Source organism: Myxine glutinosa, chromosome 10, assembly GCF_964187855.1.
Source record: "Myxine glutinosa chromosome 10, kmMyxGlut1.1, whole genome shotgun sequence".
NCBI lineage: Eukaryota > Metazoa > Chordata > Myxini > Myxiniformes > Myxinidae > Myxine > Myxine glutinosa.
The window spans coordinates 33,881,340-33,903,079 of NC_136270.1; the positions used below are offsets into that span (position 1 = coordinate 33,881,340).

The 21,740-nt window shown below is 45.9% G+C and overlaps 1 protein-coding gene across 4 annotated transcripts in view; it reads left to right on the top strand.

Annotated features, from left to right (window-relative positions):
• NDUFAF6 (NADH:ubiquinone oxidoreductase complex assembly factor 6) overlaps window positions 1-17,234 on the top strand; it is a 61,323-nt gene extending 44,089 nt beyond the window's left edge. For 2 of the 4 annotated variants that reach the window (XM_068127439.2, XM_068127440.2), the window contains exons 7-9: window positions 3,727-3,828; window positions 13,705-13,761; window positions 16,810-16,963. In XM_068127439.2, coding sequence (XP_067983540.2) covers window positions 3,727-3,828; window positions 13,705-13,761; window positions 16,810-16,938 — 288 coding nt within the window. In that variant the 3' untranslated portion in view covers window positions 16,939-16,963. Of the gene's footprint in view, window positions 1-3,726; window positions 3,829-5,857; window positions 6,110-13,704; window positions 13,762-16,809 lie in introns of those variants that run through there. The other 2 variants (XM_068127438.2, XM_078785543.1) reach the window with 2 other exon arrangements.
• The last annotated feature ends 4,506 nt before the right edge of the window (window positions 17,235-21,740 follow it).

The following is a 21,740-nucleotide window of genomic DNA, read 5'->3' on the forward strand; positions in this document are numbered from 1 at the left end:
TGATAAATATCCTCATTTTCATTTGAACACTTTTTGATGGGATGTTGGATGGTAAGAAATGAGAGGTGAGTTGGGAAAGACTGGGGATATGGCTGAAGATTCCATTCTGCATCAACCCTCACCACAAGACACCACCTCACTCTGTTTTCTTGCAAAAAGCATAAATATATTTATAAAGGATGTATTATAATGAAGAAGCTCACAACCAAATGCATGATGTGCTGATTTTGATTGAAATTGTCACCCAACCTTTCCTGGAGAACGAAGAATTACCCATGACCTTTGACCAGATAAAGGTGATGAGATCCAGCAGGTGATCCATGTGCTCGAAGCAGTCTGTGCAACCTATTCTGTACACAGATATCCCTGGATCACATAACACTTACCTCCATGGTGGTGCATTGCCATGAAGCCGGAGCACACCTTTGGTCAGTATGAATGGATGAGTCCACTGAATATGACTCCGGGTCAAGATGGCCACCACCCAAACACTTGCCAAAGATGAAGCATTAGACAAGGAGGATCACCACAATAATGTCACCAAAATATCCACATAACTTAGACTGTCTCAAAACAACATGTTCACAGTTGTCCATGAACATTTGGGCATGTCCAAAGTCGCAGCAAGATCAGTACCTTGAAACCTTAACACTCATGACAGACAGCAGCAACTGACATGTCACAAGCTTCTTGAACTGTCCAACACAGATCCAGCCAACTTTATCACCAAACTGATAACTGGTGGAGAAACGTGGCTTCATCACTGAGATGACGCAGCAAATTTTAATAGGTACAACAGAAGTACATGGGATCACTGCAACGCAATACATTTTGCACACAACCCTCAGCCGGCAAGATCCTGGCCTCAAGTCTGGAATGCCACGGTACTCATGATGATTTGACTACATACCTCACAGAGCTACGGTCACAGGAGAATATTACACCAGACTCATGCAAATATTGCGGCAGACCTTCAAGGAAGTCACCAAGAGATTAAAGCAGCTGCCAGTTTTGCCATTGTTTATGCCATACACCCATGTATGGCATAAAAAGGGACACCTTTGCCATACATATCACGCAATGCACTTGTCAGGTTCTTTGGAATTGCTGCTTCTTTGCATAAAATTTGATGAGAACGCTAGGCTCAATTTCAGTGAGAGCCATAAATATATAGCGAGCTGCAAATTTCTGGATTGCACTCTACATTGGCAAATGTCAGATTAATGAAATGCAGAACTGTACTGGCATATTTTCGTCCACCATCTGCGGCGGACGGAAGTTATTTTTCACCCCTGTCTGCTTGTTTATGTGCAGGATATCTCAAAAAGTTGTGAATGGATTCAGATGAAATTTGGTGGGCATGTTGAATGCGTGACAAGGAACAATTGATTAGATTTTGCTGAAGGTCCGAATCCGGATCCGTATACAAAAATTAAAAAAGGAAAATTGAAGTGCTTCACCATTGAGAGATTGGGCCAAAAAATATATAGAACACGATATCTTAAGACGTTATGGATGAATTCGGATGAAACTTGGTGGACAGGTTGGGTGTGTGACCAAGATGATTCAATTCAATTTTGGTGATTATCTGGATATGATATTAAAAAAAAAAAAATTAAGTGACTGCCATTGAGAGATTGGGCCAAAAAAGATATGATTTTTTAAAAAGCATGATATTTCAAGAAGTGGTGGACGAGTTGTGACGAAAGGAGGTGGATGAGTTGGTTAGGTGACAAGAACAAGCCGCTTAGATTTTAGTTAAGGTCCAGATCCAGATGCGGCCTATCAGTGGGATGTAAAATGTAAACTGTTCAGCCTGGCAGATGTTTGCGCTCTGCTGAGTGCCCTTCGAGTTACCCTCGCCTGAGGAGAGGGTATTAGACGAGACGGATTTCTGAGAAATGTGAATGTTAGCTGCATTTTTGGGTAAAAGTTGGGAACCTCACATTTTAACATAATTAGGGTATGCTGAATTCGACTAACCCGGTTCCCAAGCCGAATTTTGAGTTTTTGACCTAATTAGCATAAACAAAATGGTCACCAAATTGCCATTTTTGGACAATTTCTTTGAACAAGCATTTATATATCATGTATATACATGCTGCTCTTTTACTTTAAATTTGCAACTTTTACCCCAAAATGCACCTAGATACATAAAATACATGGCCTTTTTTCATAAGTCCGTCTAGTCTATATTATGGTTGGCGATATAATGAAAAAGACATTCAAACTGATATTGAAATTGGACACTATAAAATGGGAAATGGTTTTAATAAGACAATGTTTCATACAACCATGTATTCTAAAATGAAGTATGCATGGCCATGAAGCACAAGCATATACATGGCCATGAAGCACAAACATTGAGGAATGTCACACATGTTGTTTTGCCAAACTACATCAAATTCATACAAGGGGTCTGATCATCACTCTGTTGCTGACGGGCACACATTGATGTGCACCTCAACTCTGAATAGCGACATTTGCAGCGTCGAGTCTTGCATTGCTTCTGGCATGCGCAACAAATCATCTCGTAGGCAACTTTCTGGGATTGGACTCGGTGACATCAGAATAGCCTCTAGTCCTGAATTACCACGTTTCCATCTCATTTCCACAGGTGCAGGAAGGTCAGGTATGGCACAATCAACATTTTTCCATACCATGGCTTGATAATGTGTACTTGCATCAAATGGAAATGAAGAGCATCACTTGTCGGTGACATCGCGTCTGGTTTACTTACCAGTCTTGGAGAACAACATATATCGTGCTGAATCAACAGAGGTTGTTCTGTGCACATTATATATTCTGCAGATGAACGCTTCTGTAGATTTGATTGTCTCCTCTGTGAGTTCACCAATGCCCAAGTTCTTCAGCAGTTTATTCAAAACTCAAAAAAATCAAAACTCAAAATTCGGCTTGGGAACCGGGTTAATCGAATTCAGCATACACTAATTATGTTAAAAAGGAGGTTCCCAACTTTTACCCAAAAATGCACCTAGAAGCTTATACATTGCCCTTTTCCATCAACCCATCAGCTTTTCCATCAGCGTCTAGTCTATATTGCATTTGAGTCCGTTTGTCTGTCTGTGTGTCTGTCTGTCTGTCTGTTTGTTTGTCCGCACAGAATAAATATGATTTTCTCTGCAACCATTGGTCCGATTGATAGGAAAATTTCACCATAGGTGCAACTCCACCTGTATAATTTTTTTAATGATAATTATGACGGCATAGGTTGCATGGTTTGGCCGCCATCTTGGAAAAACCGAAAAACTTTGCACCTCTATATCTCCGAAAGCGCTGCATAGAAAAAATTGAGACATGGCTCATTGTAAAGAGCTCTCCATGTGGAATAACATCTGTTAATGATGATGCCATAGTTGCCTCCATTATGACGTCATAATTCGACAAGTACAAAACATCATCCGATCAAGATGAACTTTCTTGAGCATAATCTAGGGATAAATTGGTGGAGGAAAAAAAAATGATGACGTCATTAGTCATGTGGTTCGGCCGCCATACTTGTTTCAACACAAAAGCCTTAAAAACCACTGAAAACACATCCTGGTGAGGGTCTGCAATCTCTGATTGCTATTTTTTGTTCATTATGTAATAAACATGCATGGATGTTTTATAATGAGCAAAAAGCCATGACTCTAGGATGCCAGTGCTTTTTCAACGCCCCTTCTGTGATCTGCCTTTGCAAATAACATAAACTTCTTCCCTTAGCATGGTGCCTCTCAAGAGGACATTATACGCGGGAGGCGTGAACGTGCCATTAGGGATGTTGTCTTCGACTTGTCCAGCCAAGCTCATGTCCATCTGCAGCATGTAAGATCTCTTGTAATGTAACGTTTTGCATAAGAACATCGTGGCTTTCTTGTTGATTAACTTGAAAAAAGGAGACGTTTATGCTTGTTTCCTGTCACCATAACAAACGTCAAAACAAAAATGGGCAACTTGGAACTTTTTATTGCTATAATTGACTGTTTGACCTTTTAAAAAATGGACAAGGGGCTTACCATAACTGTATCACCGAAAAGTATAATGTACGTCCGAAATTGTAATGAGGTCAGGCTCCGACCACGTTCAGCATGAATATTGACAGCTCATCAACAAGATTTGACTGTTCGATCAGTATGAGCATGGATGACTATTACAGTGTTAGTGTTTTATATACTTGCCGATGATTGAAAGTTGAAGACAGATGTACAGTACATTCATTTCGTATGCAGCCTGTGGCTGCTGGTTGCATCATTTACTAGAAGCGCAGCTGTGCCGCTGATGCAGTGCCCCCTGCTAGCAGTAAGCTGGTACTCATTTTGCCAACCTCGGAAGAACCTCGACCCACCTGGTGCTATTTAACGGCACGACAGGGGCTCAAACTCAAGACCCAAAGATCTTAAGCCAGCCTCCTTAACCGTTAAACCAACACTAGGTGAAAGATGTAAATACACTTTGTTTCCTTGTTGTCCCCCGTCGCACAGCGTAGCGAAAGGGGGACTATGGCTTTCCCCTCCGTCCGTGTGTCCGTCCGTCCGTGCGTGTGTGCGTGCGGGCGTGCGTGTTTGCGGGCATGCGTGCGTGCGTAAGCGAAGGACCGCATTCAAATTTGGTGTGTGGGTGCAACCCACGTCAAAATCCAAGATGGCCGCCGCCATGTATGTCTGATGCCATGTATGTCTGAACCTTGAGATGAATATCTTGAAAAATAAGCGAAGTACCAACTTCTAATCTGGTGTGTGGGTGTATCTAGGCATAAGGAAGAGCGTTATTGAAAATTGGGTCGCCACGTCAAAATACAAGATGGCCGCCACCATATATATGTCTGAACCTTGTGAGCGAAATATCGCGAAAAATAAGCGAAGTACCAACTTCTAATCTGGCGTGTGGGTGTATCTAGGCACAAGGAAGAACGCTGTTTAAAATTGGGTCGCCACGTCAAAATCCAAGATGGCCGCCGCCATGAATGTCTGCACCTTGTGAGATGAATATCTCGAAAAATAAGCGAAGTACCAACTTCTAATTTGGTGTGTGGCTGTATCTAGGCACAAGAAAGAACGCTGTTTAAAATTGTCGCCACGTCAAAATCCAAGATGGCCGCCGCCATGAATGTCTGAACCTTGTGAGATGAATATCTTGAAAAATAAGCGAAGTACCAACTTCTAATTTGGTGTGTGGGTGTATCTCGGCATAAGGAAGAACGCTATTGAAAATTGGGTCGCCACGTCAAAATCCAAGATGGCCGCCACCATATATATGTCTGAACCTTGCGAGCGAAATATCTTGAAAAATAAGCAAAGTACCAACTTCTAATCTGGTGTGTGGGTGTATCTAGGCACAAGCAAGAACGCTGTTTAAAATTGGGTCGCCACGTCAAAATCCAAGATGGCCGCCGCCATGTATGTCTGAACCTCGTGAGATGAATATCTTGAAAAATAAGCGAAATACCAACTTCTAATGTGGTGTGTGGGTGTATCTCGGCATCAGGAAGAACGCTATTGAAAATTGGGTCGCCACGTCAAAATCCAAGATGGAGGCCGCCATGTATGTCTGAAACTTGTGAGATGAATATCTTGAAAAATAAGCGAAGTACCAACTTCTAATTTGGTGTGTGTAGTGAAAATGTATATCAAAGTTGAACCCAGGAGTGATGCCCACTTAAACCGCAGAGGGGCGTCTATAAGACCTCGGACGTCCGCGACGCGGAGCCACTCCTGTGACATTTTACTATGACATGTAGTCCTGAACGGTACGTACTCGCACATATATTCTAGGCTTGCTTGCATTGACTAATATAATCGATCCTCCCTATATGATGCCAAGATCCTGATATCTATTGCATGATTGTATTTTGCAGGATGATGCTAAAGATCTGATTGAGATTAAACCTACCTATGGGACAAAGTTGTGGACTTGGTTTATTTTCACAACATTTAATCTCAATCAAGATCTACGGAAATGGCGGGACACAGGATGATCCATGTACCGACCTTCAACGCTGACCCACAAGCTGCGGATTTGGGCTCAGAGTTAACGCACTGGCTCAGGTCACTGGAGAACCAGTTCAAAGCCCAGGAGACCGTTCTTACTGCTGAAACGAAACTGGACGTTCTGCAGACTAAAGTGGCCCACCACGTCTACCGGACCGTTGAACGATGTACGACGTACGATGCCGGTGTGGCGGAGCTAAAGCTTATTTACATTAAGAAACGGAGCGTGGTATACACCAGGTATCTGCTCTCATCGCGGTGGCAACAGCCCACTGAGTCGATAGACTGCTTCGCCCAGGAGCTACGACAACTACTAGCGGACAGTACCCAAGAGGTCCGCACTCACGAGCAAGTCCAGGACGATCTTGTCCGAGACGCTTTCGTCTCTGGGATCGGCTCTCCTGCTCTCAGGCTCAGACTTTTGGAGACAGCTGACCTGACGTTCGCGGAGGCTCTACGGGTGGCTCACGTCTACACTGAGGCCCGGGAACAATCTACCGCCTATGACCATACACGGGTCGTCGCGGGGACTTCTCAACTCGCGCGACCAGAGAGGGCTACCACCGAGGATACGGGAGCGGACCCGACCACGCTAGCGGAGCCCTTAGCCGCTCCCGAGGTGGACTCGGATTCCGGCTTGGCTGCGGCTACGGCGGCCAGCCCAAGGCCTGTACGAAATGCAATGTGTTACTTCTGTGGCAACCGACAGCATCCCAGGTCAGTGTGTCCGGCTCGGGAAGCAATATGCCATTTGTGTTCGACTAAAGGACATTTTGCAAAAGTCTGTTGGAAGACCGCGCGGGGCGCACAAACTCGCGCGACCTTGAATGGGCTTATCGCCGAGCCAACGGACCGAGCACAGAGCGGGGCGCCTCACCTGACTTTGATGAGCGGTCCTCCTCGTGGGCCCCTGGCTGCACGCTCGACCTTGGTGAGATACATCGGGCCGCCAAAACAAATGGCGCGAACGCGACCGACCGCGGAGCGACCGTCCTTGACTGGAATCCGAACGCCCTCCGAAGGCAACTCAAACAAACGACAAGCTCCCGCTTTGACGCAAACAATGCACGTGACACGAGCGCCCTCTGACGGCAGCCCGTACGAACTACACGCTCTTGCCTCAGCACGTGAAACTACAGATGGCAGCGATCCTTCTCGCGTGACACGAGCGCCCTCTGACGGCTGCTCGTACGGACTACAAGCTCCTGAAGCTCCAACTATGCCTTTGACACGAGGGCCCTCCGGAGGCCGCTCAAATGACAGGAAAACTGCAGCCGGCGTGGGCTCCACACGCGAGGCGCGATCTTTTCGCCCGGATGGCTCAATACCTGCCGGATCATCCGGCCTTGCTCAGGCCATTATTCCACTCATGGTCGAAGGCATTTTTGCGCGGGGTTTAGTCAACACGGGGTCTATGGATAGTTTTATCGATCAACGACTGGTGCGTAAACATGGGTGGCCGGTCCTCGGGACAACACGACGGATCTTCATGGCCTCCCAGGGGCTTCGGCTCAGCACAAAAGGGGAATGTTGATTGAAACTTGTGATAAAGGGACGCATGTTTCCAGATGTACATCTCTTGGTCTTGCCTGCTTTATGTGCTGACATACTGTTAGGACACAATTTTCTAAAGCGGCATGGACGTTTGGAAATGGAATTCGGTGGGACTGACACGCTTGCTGTGTGTGCACTAGCGAAAATGGAAATTGAGCCTCTTTCGCTGTTCCCCAACCTGACCACTGACTGCACTCCTATAGCGGTGAAATCACGGCGCTACTCACGAGCGGACGTGCAATTCATTGCGGAAGAAACGGCCCAGCTCTTAAAGGAGGGTATCATAGAACCTAGCCGGTCGCCGTGGCAGGCCCAGGTCTTAGTGGTGCGAAGTGAAGCCCATCGCCGACGCATGGTAATCGACTATTCACAGACGGTTAATCGCTTTACACAGCTGGACGGCTACCCGTTACCGGGGTTGGACGCGCTGGTACGACAGGTGGCCCAGTACTCAGTCTACAGCACTCTCGATCTGCGTAGTGTGTATCATCAGATCCCCATCTCTAGGGCTGATCGCATCTATACCGCCTTTGAATCGGGTCAAAGGTTATACCAGTTCACCCGACTACCTTTTGGGGTGACGAACGGGGTCGCCTGTTTTCAGAGGGCTATGGACGACCTCATTACTAAGGAGAACTTGACAGATGTCTTTGTATATCTGGACAATCTTACGGTTTATGGGTATGACCAGGGGCATCATGATGCTACTCTGAAGCGCTTCCTCGAGGTTGCGCAGAGGTATCGCCTAACCATGAATGAGGCTAAATGTCGTTACTCTCTACGCACGATAGATCTTCTGGGGTACACCGTGACCCATGGCTCTGTCTCTCCAGATAAGGAGCGTCTGCGACCTTTGCTCGATATGGCTCCGCCTAGCGATCGAGCTTCGCTGAAGCGCGCTCTCGGGCTGCTCGCCCACTATTCGAAGTGGGTGCAAAATTTATCCGTGAAGCTCCGCCCCCTTGTGGCCTGCGACACGTTCCCCATGGGCTCAGCCGCCTTGGCAGCCTTCGGGGGCCTTAAGGCCGACATCGCTGGCGCCGCTGTGGCGACGATCGACGAGAGCGAATCTTTCGTCTTAGAAAGTGATGCCTCGGATCATGCGATAGCGGCGACACTCTCCCAAGGGGGGCGCCCGGTGGCTTTCTTTTCGCAGACTCTCACCTCCGCTGAGCGGAGGCATTCGTCTGTGGAAAAAGAAGCGTATGCCATCGTTGAGTCGATTCGGCGATGGCGACCGTACTTACTCGGGCGATGCTTCCAAATCATCACGGACCAACAAAGCGTAGCGTTCATGTACGACACCTTACATGCTCAACGCATTAAGAATGAGAAAATCACTCGCTGGCGTATCGAACTCGCCGACTTCTGCTACACCATCAAATATCGCCCGGGGATGGATAACCTGGTCGCCGACGCCTTATCGAGGCCGGCTACGTGCGCGGGTATCGTAACTCTGGAGGGTCTGCGCGCTTTGCACGGCACTATGTGTCATCCTGGGGTGACGCGTTTCGCCCATTTTGTGCGTAGTGGTAATCTGCTGTACTCGATTGAGGACATCCGCCGGATCTGCCGCGACTGCGCTATATGTGCGGAACTCAAACCACGTTTTTACAACCCTCTCATGGGGACGCTGGTTCGGGCTACGAGACCGTGGGAGAGATTGGCAATGGATTTCAAAGGGCCGCTGCCGGTGTCTAGTAACTCTCGTTATCTGCTCACTATCGTTGATGAGTACTCACGATTCCCTTTTGCTTACACGTGCGTGGATATGACGGCTGCCACGGTCATACGGTGCCTGCAGAATTTGTTTTCTATGTTTGGGTATCCGGCCTACGTGCATACCGATCGGGGTGCGGTGTTCCTGTCCCAGGACGTGAGGGGTTACTTGCTCCAAAATAATGTCGCTTCGAGTTACACCACACCGTACAGGCCCCAGGCGAATGGGCAGGTCGAACGCTTCAATGGGATTATATGGAGGGCCGTCATGCTAAGTCTCAGGACCCTCGGCCTTGGCCTCGATAAATGGGCTTGGTCGCTACCTGCGGCGCTGAACTCGATCAGGGCTCAACTATGTACGGCCACCAACCAGACTCCTCATGAGAGACTGTTCCACCACCCTAGAAGCTCGGGTAGTATCCGATCTTTACCCAGTTGGCTCGCTGAGCCAGGGCCGGCCTATCTCAAACGTGCGGTTCGCACAAGCAAGTACGACCCCTTAGTGGATAAGGTGCAGGTACTCCAGGCTAATCCCGAGCATGCTCGTGTGATGATGGCAGATGGACGCGAGTCCACTGTCTCCGTACGCCATCTCGCCCCATGTGGGGTCATCGACTCTTATGGGGATATCGATGAACCGATCTACGAGTCTATGGACTCCCCCGAAGCTTCCTCTATGGAACATCTGCCATCCCTTCCTTCGTCAAATTCACCCCTGCATGAAGGCCCTGAGGTGCCCCCTCCGACACCTGCCTCCAGCGGCTACTCCGATGCAGGGGACTCTGGGCTTGGGGAGTCCGTACCCGGTAGTTTCCGGACCCGTGCTGGCAGAGTAATTCGCCACCCTGACCGCTATGGATGGACCGACTGACACGGAATGACGTCCCCAATCAATTAATGCTGACGCACGCTTGATTCCTGCCTAGCGGCAGTGTAGTTCTAACGGCGGGGAGAATGTAGTGAAAATGTATATCAAAGTTGAACCCAGGAGTGATGCCCACTTAAACCGCAGAGGGGCGTCTATAAGACCTCGGACGTCCGTGACGCGGAGCCACTCCTGTGACATTTTACTATGACATGTAGTCCTGAACGGTACGTACTCGCACATGTATTCTAGGCTTGCTTGCATTGACTAATACTAGGGCATGCCCGTACTATATATATATCTAAAATTATATCCCCCCCCCTCTATTTACATGAAATGGTTTGGTCCATTCGCAAAGCCAAAGCGAACGGCTTGCGAGTACGGTGACAATCCCCCCCCTCTATTTACATGAAATGGTTTGGTCCAAAGCGAACGGCTTGCGAGTACGGTGACAATCCCCCCCCCCTCTATTTACATGAAATGGTTTGGTCCAAAGCGAACGGCTTGCGAGTACGGTGACAATCCCCCCCCTCTATTTACATGAAATGGTTTGGTCCAAAGCGAACGGCTTGCGGAGTTTGGTAAAGAAATCGCCATAGCTCGGTAACTACTTGTCCGATTAATATGAAACCTTGAAAAGGCACATCCTCGGGTCCCCAGCAATATACCTGGCAAGTTTAAAGTATATCGGACCCGTGGTTGTCGAGAAACAGCGGTCACAGACAAACACACAAACACACAGACACACAGACACACAGACACACAGAGATTACTGGAATTATAGATAGACTAGGGCATGCCCGTACGTGGGTGCCCGTTCCTTGCCAAAAAAAAAAAAAAAACGCTACCCGTACGCTCTACCCCGCCCGTACGCCCGTACGCCCGTAAACAAAAAAAAAAACGCTCTTCGCTTCCGCCCTTCGCTCTGGGAGAAATAATGCGCATAAGAAATCGAGAAATTATTATTTTCTCCGGAAGAAATCGAATTACGAACCGTAATGGCGCACGCGCTCGGCTCGGCTCGCAACAACGCGTTCTGTGATTGGCTGCGGAAGTGAAGTCTTCACTGTCCGGAAGGTCGCAAATCGCAGTTACGATGAATCGCAAATTAGTTTTAATTAGTTTTAAAACATAGTTTAACGCCAACATAGTTTGCCAACGTGAAATAAATGAATACGCTCTCAAATGTGCCGTCCGAGGCAGAGTCTGTTCGCCACGTTCGGCACACGTGATAGCTCGCTGCTCTCTGATTGGTTGAATCGTTTTTTGGACATAGCTCGGTAACTACTTGTCCGATTAATTTCAAACCTTGAAAAGGCACATCCTCGGGTCCCCAGCAATATACCTGGCAAGTTGCAAGTATATCGCACCCGTGGTTGTCGAGAAACAGCGGTCACAGACAAACAAACACACACACAGACATACACACACACACACACACACACACAGAGATTAGTGGAATTATAGATAGATAATCGATCCTCCCTATATGATGCCAAGATCCTGATATCTATTGCATGATTGTATTTTGCAGGATGATGCTAAAGATCTGATTGAGATTAAACCTACCTATGGGACAAAGTTGTGGACTTGGTTTATTTTCACAACAGTGTGTGGGTGTATCTCGGCATAAGGAAGAACGTTATTGAAAATTGGGTCGCCACGTCAAAATCCAAGATGGCCGCCACCATATATATATATCTGAACCTTGTGAGCTAAATATCTCGAAAAATAAGCGAAGTACCAACTTCTAATCTGGTGTGTGGCTGTATCTAGGCACAAGGAAGAACTCTGTTTAAAATTGGGTCGCCACGTCAAAATCCAAGATGGCCGCCGCCATGTATGTCTGAACCTTGAGATGAATATCTTGAAAAATAAGCGAAGTACCAACTTCTAATTTGGTGTGTAGGTGTATCTCGGCATAAGGAAGAACGCTATTGAAAATTGGGTCGCCACGTCAAAATCCAAGATGGCCGCCACCATATATATGTCTGAACCTTGTGAGTGAAATATCTTGAAAAATAAGCGAAGTACCAACTTCTAATCTGGTGTTTGGGTGTATCTAGGCACAAGGAAGAAGGCTATTGAAAATTGGGTCGCCACGTCAAAATCCAAGATGGCCGCCGCCATGTATGTCTGAACCTTGTGAGCGGAATATCTTGAAAAATAAGCGAAGTACCAACTTCTAATCTGGTGTGTGGGTGTATCTAGGCATAAGGAAGAACGCCATTGAAAATTGGGTCGCCACGTCAAAATCCAAGATGGCCGCCTCCATGTATGTCTGAACCTTGTGAGCGAAATATCATATCATAGCATGTTTTCTGCATCTTCCACTTTGTCAACTCACATCACTTCACCGGCGGGGGACCTAGGCGTAACGCTTGTTAGAGTGGTGCAATGGGGAATTTATCGTGTCTAAAAATGAAGTTACCAATTTGAAAGGCAGTTTTGTCCCTTGCCTAGTAAAGACCCCATTGTTTTGCCACGATAGAATCATGCAAAAGCTGATTTTTAGTTTAAAATGCGAAATTTCTTACAGTTAAAAAAAACAACATAAATATTTGGTGCATAGAACAGAAGCGATACCAGCAAGCCAAATTATTGGAGTACTTTGTGTAATTTTGGAGTAAACGCAATGTCACAATGCCCCCCTCCCGGACGTAACACCACAATGCAGCTCCCCTGGACGTAGTGCCGTAACCCCCCCCCCCCCCCCCCCCCCCCCCGGAGGTAACTCCGCAATGTGGCCACCACGGGTAAAGCACCGTAATGTGCCCTCCCACTCCCCAGACCTAATACCACAATGCGCCACCCCCCCCCCCCCCCAACCCTACCCATGTACACATTAATTTCACCTCCCTGCCTTTTAATCCTATCTCTCTATGAACCTCCTTTCCCTTTCTCCTTCTCTTTCAGAATCCCCCTCCTCCCCCTGCATACATAATATGTAGATTCTTCTGAAATATTAAGACCATCTTTTCAAATACAGTCTAAATGAATCACCATTCATGTATGAAATGTTTTACACCAATATAGAGAGGGAGTATTAGATTAAGAGCTTCTGTTAGTTTACTAATTTTGTAACACAATTATCATAAATAATGGAGATACAAATTTGAGTATAAACCTTGCAAAGTCTTCATTTGCCACATTTCTTAGTTAAACCAAGTGAAATAAGATCCATGTACAGTTAGATTAGTGAATACATTGGTGATCATGGTAGCATATTGTGTTTGCAATCATCTAATTTGTTTGTGTAAGAGGTCTTTGTTTGCTCTTCAGCAGGTTACTAAAGCCATTGTTGCCATAACGACATACATTGCTTGGTCATTATTTTTAATAGTGAAACAGTCTGAGGAAGTAGCCTATTCATGTGAACAACGTCACTTTAAATACTGTAATGTAAAAGTTCAATCAAATCATACCCTTTATGACCATCTGTTGAATTTGTATGGCAATACTGTGTTTTCCTCGGTGGGAATTTGATTTCACTTTTGTGTGTAAAAGCAATGCGTACCATTGAACCATATGCTGCATGGGAAAGTATTTTGATTTGACTTTTCCCCCCATTTTTAGGCAAAGTCACTGCAAAAGAATGTTCCCAAAGCTGCAAGCTTGGCATTTATCCAAACGGTAAGAATATGGTTGGTAATGCACTGCATCGGGCACAAACTTCCATTTTGGGTAAAGTTTCGGGTTTCAGCTCGAGCTTGGGTAACCCAAGGTTTTCAGGTTGTTTATATCAACATTTCAAATAATGTTTTCCTATTAGACAGTAAATATCAGCAAAAAAAAACAAGATTAAAAAAAAACATCGCAGAAAAAAAAAAAATATATATATATATGATATGATGCAAACAAGTAATACATGAAAACAGATTGTTGCACAGTTCATTTCATACATTATAATGTGGAAGAACCTAAAAAAGAGAAAGCTAGAGTCTTTTTGGACTGAAGAAGTGTGTTCGGAAGCATACAAAATATCCCCTGAGGCAAGATCTCTTTTCACCAGTGTGCTACAAAATCGACAGTTGATCTTTTTTTTTCTTTTTTTTTCTTTTTGTATACATAATCGAGGCTCGTGAAAGAGAAGGGGAGCGGTAGACAAGATGGGGAGAGAAGGGGAAGCACACAAACACAACATTTGAGAGCAGGGACATCGGGAATGTGTGGGAGGGAGAGGACTTGGGGGGAGGTGGCGTGGGAAGGGGGGGGGGGGGGGTGCGAGAAGTATAAGCACAAGGACACCAAGGACTTCCAGGAAAGAAGTTGGTATTTCAAAAAAGTGGATTTGGGGTGAAATTAGCGGGGGTAGAAAAGATCAAGGTTTTGGATGGGGGAAGATAGGAGATGGTGGTGAACAGCTGTTTTAAAGACCTGGAGGGAGGAGTGGGATTGAAGAGAGTGAGGGAGTTTGTTCCAGAGGTGGGAGAAAAGAGAAATGAAAGAGTGAAGGTGAGCAGAGAGTCTTGATTTTGGCAGTTTAACCATAAGAGGGTTGCAGGCAGATCATGTGCAACCTGTAGGAATATTTGGGGGACAGAGCCCAGAGAGAGCTGGAGGAGCAAGGCCGGAGAGGTGTCGGTAGAAGACAGAAAGACCACCAACCTGCCTGCGTGAGTCAGTGAAAGGCCCTCGGAGGTAGCTTCATCATGGGAGATTTCAATGATTCTGAAAGCTTTGGATTCAACAGCGTGAAGCTGAGCCAGGTGTGAGGCAGGAGCACCGGCACAGAGAGGGGAACAGTATTCCATTGAGCTGCGGATGAAAGCCTTGTATGTGGTGAGAAGCTCATGTGTGCCCAAGGAAGGACTTCACACGATGGAGGATGCCCAGTCGGCGACTGGCTTTGGAGGCCAGATTGGAAATGTGGTTTTCCCAGGAAAGATCATGGCAGATAGTGAGACCCAAAAGCTTGAGTGACAGAACTTCTTGGAGAGGATTATTCAGAAAGTAGATGGGAGGGTTGTCCAGTCAGTCTTTTCGGAGAGACATCGTAAGAGTGTGAGATTTGTCAAGATTGAAAGACATGTTCCACTTGTTTGACCAGTCTGTGATTGTGTCCAGGTCTGCAGAGAGTGAGGAGGCTGCAGACTGCCGATCTGAGGGATGAGGAATGAGGAATGGAGCGGCAGAGAGTGGAGTCATCAGAAAAGAGATAGAGAGGATTTTAACGTTTTGTGTGAATATTGGTTGGATACATCCATCTTGTCTTTTTCTTAAGTACGGACAAGGCCAACTACCCTAAACTTGTGATATTATTCAAAATGTTCTTCAAATGAGATCCTGACAATAGTCCAAGGCACACAAAAGGTGTGTGTGTGTGTGTGTGTGTGTGTGTGTGTGTGTGTGTGTGTGTGTGTGTGTGTGTGTGTGTGTGTGTGTGTGTGTGTGTGTGTGTGTGTGTGTGTGTGTGTGTGTGTGTGTGTGTGTGTGTGTGTGTGTGTGTGTGTGTGTGTGTGTGTGTGTGAGAGAGAGAGAGAGAGAGAATGAGAATGGTTAGAGCGTCCATTCTAATTCTGGATTCTGGGAGGTTGCTTTCACACCCCATCCGAGTCGTACCAATGTTTTTTAAAATAGTATACACCACTTATTTGCATGATTGACGCTCAGCATTTAAAAGAAAAGAGCACAGTCTATCAACGCTTGGAAGGTAATGGCAAACCACCCAGTGTAACGCTGCCAATAAACTGTTTTGGCAGCACCAACGCTCTGTAAAGGATACGGTACATCAAATTCAATATATATGTATTAGTATTTTTTTCCAATCATATAGTACATATCTGTATATTGAAGATAATCAGTGTTGATGTATCTTGGACTAATGTAAGAATCTCACGTGTATTGAATGCTGCTTGTTCAGACGAGTCTGTGCGATTGGTATCGTGGCTTATTGTGGTGGACCTAAAGAAATTGCACATTTTCCCTACAGATATTTTGTCTACTTTGTAGTCACTGATTTGTGCACCTTGCTGCTCCTGCTTAAGTTTTTGCTGTCGACGACACATTTCCTCTCAACCTCCCCTGCCCACCCCCCCCCCCCCTTTGCCCCCTATTTTCTATCAACAAACTTGATCTCTTTCCTGGAGAACAACTTGATATTGATCCATCTATGACCCAAATTTTTGATGTATTTATTATTGTCCTTGAAATTGTGGGAATGAGGTGTGGGACCAGAAAAAGTAAACAAGAAAGTGACTTCCTAAATGGAAGAAAAGGGAAATGAAAGGTTGGAGATAAGTATATGCAGCTTTGATTTGTGGAAGCTAAAGCAATGAAGCCAGTTTGTTGAGGAGCGTAGCCATGCAGGTAACCCAAAGGGACTCGGAGAGGGGTGGATGTCAGAGGCGGGGAAGACCAAAAGAGAGACGAGAGAGTACAGATGGGACTTAGGTTCACTTACAGTTCATCCAAACGGGACATTTTCTTGGAGAAATATCTTTGTAACAGAAGATGCAACATTCACCTTGTTTATGGTGTTAAATCCCTTCAAACATGATGTTTCTGTATGTTCCCATCGTCAGCCCACCTGCCCGCGCAGCAGGAGATGGGTTTTGCATTCCGGGATTCTTTCCAGTTTTATGTATTGTCGGATGAAAACGTTACTTTCAATGTATTAATTTGTAATTTAACCTGAACCACCGAGTTCAGCTAAGGCGCGACTGACTGATTCACGTGCAGGTGCTTGTTGAGGATTTCCTGAAGAGAGTGAGGAAAGTCGATTTTGACGTGTTCCACCCAAGTTTGCAGCTCCGTAACCCACTCCTGCCAGTTTGGATGTATTGGCGCTCATGGCGAAGGTCTTACTGAGCAAAATAAACTTGTTCATATTGAAGATCTGTATTTTGTACTTCATGATTGCATGACATTTGGTACTACGCAAATTTTGTACAATTTTGATTGATATCTTCGGGTCACTCTGATCTTTCAACCAAGACGTTACAGAAGAGGCTATTGTGTTTTTGTTTTTTTATTAGTATTTCTCTTTATGGGAGATTCTAAGCAAAGCTTCCAGCCTTGAAGAAGAGCCTCTTTTGCTTTGTCTGTGAGGTGTCCTGTCTTTCCTTTTTCAATAAATGGCCAAGGGGCTGATTTTAGTGCGATGATGCGTGGTCAGTTCTGCATGTTTAGCATAATTTCTTGAGGTGCAGCTATGCAATGTCCCCTTCCTAGATTTGACAATGGTTTTGGCATATGATGACGTACTATTTTAAAAATTGCAGGTACTGTGGGATTTTAATGCTGAGAATCCAGCAGATGGGACAGCCAGCTTAAAGGTCACATTAGAACGATGGTGCACTTCATGATGCAATTTCTTGCCTGCAATGGTACACCTTTAAAATTGATCCAGCCTAGCAGTAACCAGGTGTTTGTTTTTTGGGGGGCATGAACTTACAATAAAGGAGGGGGAGGCAACACAGTATCCTGCATGTAAGAGCTTAGGATTGAGACATTAGGGTTCATGGGGGTACAAACGATTGGAGTATGGATGGGGACTAAACTGAGATAGTGATGCACCACTTGCTTGAAGCCCTTCAGGGAAGAGTGTGATTGAACAGTCTCAGCAAGGCAGTACCACAAATGGGAGAAAAGATGAACAAAACAGTGGAGGTGTGTGGAAAGCCTGGATTTTTGGAGTTGAACCTGGAGATGGTTATTCGACGAACATGTGCATCATGGAGGAGCTTCGGAGAGTCGGAACGCTGAGAGATCAGAAGTTAGATTGGAGGAGAGGTGGCAAAAACCAGAGAGGCCCATGAAATGTGAGAGCAACAGGCTTTACACTTCAGCCTCCTTGTGTGAGATGCCAATAATATTGAGAACTTTCGATTCCACAAACTCCAGGAGGCAGCGATGTTCTGCTACACAGATGGGAGGACATTACTCCATTGAGCTCCAGACAAAGGTCTTGTAGGCTGACGTGTTCTGATTTTTAATGGAATGGCAAATGACAGAGCATTCTTGGTCTGCGGCTGGTCGTTTGGAGGCAACTTTGGTATGTGGTTGCCCAGGAAAAGGTCATGGCTGATGGTGAGGCCGAGAAGTTCAAGAGACCCGCCTCAAGTTCTTATCATGGTTCGCCATAGAAATAGATGGGTGGGTGAATTTGATGATCCTTCATGATGATGACAAAAAATTGATGCTCAAAATACAGACTTGGCATTTAATATGGAATTTTTTTTTTTTTCTTGACTTGGGTTTACTTTCTTAACTCAGTATATCAATCTGGTGGGTTTCTTTTACACTTTGGTGATTTATTTGTTAAAAGAACCATGTCACTGATTGTCTGTCGCAACAAGAAGTCAACAACAGGATTATATCACAGGTGGCATGGCAGAATGTACGGACAGGTGCATTTGATGATTGGCTTCACAGTCGGGTATACAAGGTTCGTTGCGTTCTGCATTAGTGGAAAACAACTGCTGCACGTCTCCAAAAGTTATTGCCGCTTCCCCTGGAGATGGTCCGTCAACTCGACAATGCTGTTTGTCATTTAGTGGTGGCTTTACGAAATTCCGGCATGAAACAGCGTGCTATTGCTTGGCAGTATGGCATCACTCAAGGTCAGGTGTCAAAGATCCTGAAACGAAATGCTCAGAGGGGTGTCCCTACTCCAATAACGAGGTCAGGACGTCCTCGCAGAACCACAAGGAGGGATGATCGTCAGCTGCACCGGCTAGTCCGCAATGGCAGTACCAAGTCAGCTAATCGGCTTAGGGCTGAGTGGCAGCAACTGACAAATGTGCCTGTATCCAGAAGGCTAGTCGACCAACGACTGGTTCAAGCAGGTTATCGTGCCAGGCGTCCCCTGAGAAAGCCACGTCTGACCAGACAACACCGCCAGCGCCGATTGCAGTGGGCCAGAGAGCACCGTCAATGGCAGCCAGGACACTGGAATCACGTGATCTTCAGTGACGAGTATAGATTTCTGGTCTATCGTCAAGATGGCCGTGTCCGAGTGCGCAGACAAGTGCATGAAGCCTACAACGAAGATTGTATAGTGCCAAGAGTCCAAGCTGGAGGTGGTGGGGTGACCGTTTGGGCTGCTTTTCATGCAGGGGGCAAAACTGACGTGGTTGTTCTGAATGGAAACCTGAACCAGTTCAAGCACAGGGCCATTCTGGAAGAAACATTGCTTCCATTTGTTCGTGCGGCCTTTCGAGGAAACTTTGTCTTCCAAGATGACAATGCACGGCCTCATCGTGCTCGCATGATCCAGCACTTTCTTGCTGACCGTGGTGTAGAGCATATGGAGTGGCCTGCCATGTCCCCGGATATGAATCCGATAGAGAACTTGTGGGCAGAATTAACGCGTCAAATCGACAACTTGGACCAGCAGCCTGCCTCTGTGCGTGAATTGCAGCAGACTATTGTGACTGCATGGCAAGCGATTCCTGTCCAAACCTTGGCAAATCTCGTGAACGGCATGCCTCAACGTGTACGTGCTCTCCTGAATGCTCGTGCGGGTTACACGAAGTACTGAACTGTAATTTTACTGTCCGTAATCCCAGTCGTAATTTAACTTTTGTTTTTGTTAAAAAAAATTTTGGCTAATGTGCAAAATAAAGAGATACTTCTGGAAAATGTACAGAAGTTTAACACGGTACTGTCCGTGAATTGAGTTCGATATCAGTTTACATCACTTTCAAGGATCAATTTATTTGCTTCGAAATGTCAAATGTGGTTTTTGTTTCTTTCAAAGGTCACATTAACAAAATCTAGAATAATTTCAACATAATTCCAATGAACTTTTGGTTCTAAGTCATCTTGAAAAGAAAGTTCACCCCCACAAAAAAAATATTCCATATTAAATGCCAAGTCTGTAGATGACAGAGTGAGGCTATGACATTAACCAGTATTGAAAGACATGTTCCATTTCTCAGAACAGCATCTAATCAATTGCAGGTCAGCATAGAGTGGTACAGCTATTGTCATGCCGATCAGAGTTGTTAGGGCGGGGGTACTTTATGACAATGTCGAAGGGTTAATACCCGAAACCTCATCTTCCTTGCTTCCCATAGCAGTTAGCATACTTCAATCAACGCCCTGTTGAACTTTTGACATTTTTTCCTTGCATCGTGTCAATATCCCAAAACCTGTCTTCGGTTGTTCAAGTGCTCTTATTGTTCAAGTATATTATTCTATGGTGATCTCGCAGGAGGCATTCTTGAAAGGCACCAGAATTGAACACAATTGTCTTGGAAAAATGCTCGGACTTGTAACAACTGCAGAAGAGCCATCAATCATTGTTGTGAGCTGTGATGTGCACATTTTTTTAAAGCAGCGGACATGCCATATGTATACAGTATACACTACATGGCGAAAAGTATGTGGGCACCCGAACATCACACCCATACGTGCTCATCGAACATCTCATTCCAAAATCATGCCCATTAATATGGAGGTCGCCACCCCTTTGCTGCTATAACAGCATCCACTCATCTGGGAAGGCTTTCCACTAGATGTTGGAACATTGCTGTGGGGATTTGGTTACATTCAGCCACAAGAGCATTAGTGAGGTCGGGCACTGATGTTGGGCGATTAGGCCTGGCTCGCAGTCGGCGTTCCAATTCATTCCAAAGGTGTTCAATGGGGTTGAGATCAGGGCTCTGTGCAGGCCAGTCAACTTCTTCCACACGATCTCGACAAACCATTTCTGTATGGACTTTGCTTTGTGCATGGGGCCTTTGTCATGCTGAAACAGGAAAGGGCCTTCCCCAAACTGTTGCCACAAAGTTGGAAGCACACAATCGTCTAGAATGTCATTGTATGCTGTGGCGTTAAGATTTCCCTTCACTGGGATGAAGGGGCCTAACCCGAACCATGAAAAACATCCTCAGATCATTATTCCTCCTCCACCAAACTTTACAGTTAGCACTATGCATTCAGGCAGGTAGCGTTCTCCTGGCATCGGCCAAACCCAGATTCGTCCTTCTGATGTTGAAGCGTGATTCATCACTCCATAGAACGTGTTTCCACTGCTCCAGAGTCCAATGGCGACAAATGCTCGGCCATGGAAACCCATTTCATGAAGCTCCCGACGAACAGTTGTTGTGCTGACGTTGCTTCCAGAGGCAGTTTGGAACTCGGTAATGAGCATTGCAACCGAGGACGGACCATTTTTATGCGCTTTAGCACTCGGTGGTCCCATTCTATGAGCTTGTGTGGCCTACCACTTCTCGGCTGAGCTGTTGTTGCTCCTAGACGTTTCCACTTCACAATAACAGCACTTACATTTAACCGGGGCAGCTATAGCAGGGCAGAAATTTGACAAACTGACTTGTTGGAAAGGTGGCATCCTATGATGGTGCCACATTGAAAGTCACTGAGCTCTTCAGTACGGCCTTCAGTCTTCAGTACGGCTATTGCCGATGTTTGACTATGGAGATTGCATGGCTGTGTGCTTGATTATATATACCTATCAGCAATGGGTGTGGCTGAAACTGCGAATCCACTAATTAGAAGGGTTGTCCGCATTATTTTGGCCATGTAGTGTATATATATATATATATATATATATATATATATATATACAGTGAAACCTTGACTTACGAGTGCACCAACTTACGAGTTTTCCGAGATACGAGCCGTTGCTCGGGCGGTTTTTTCTT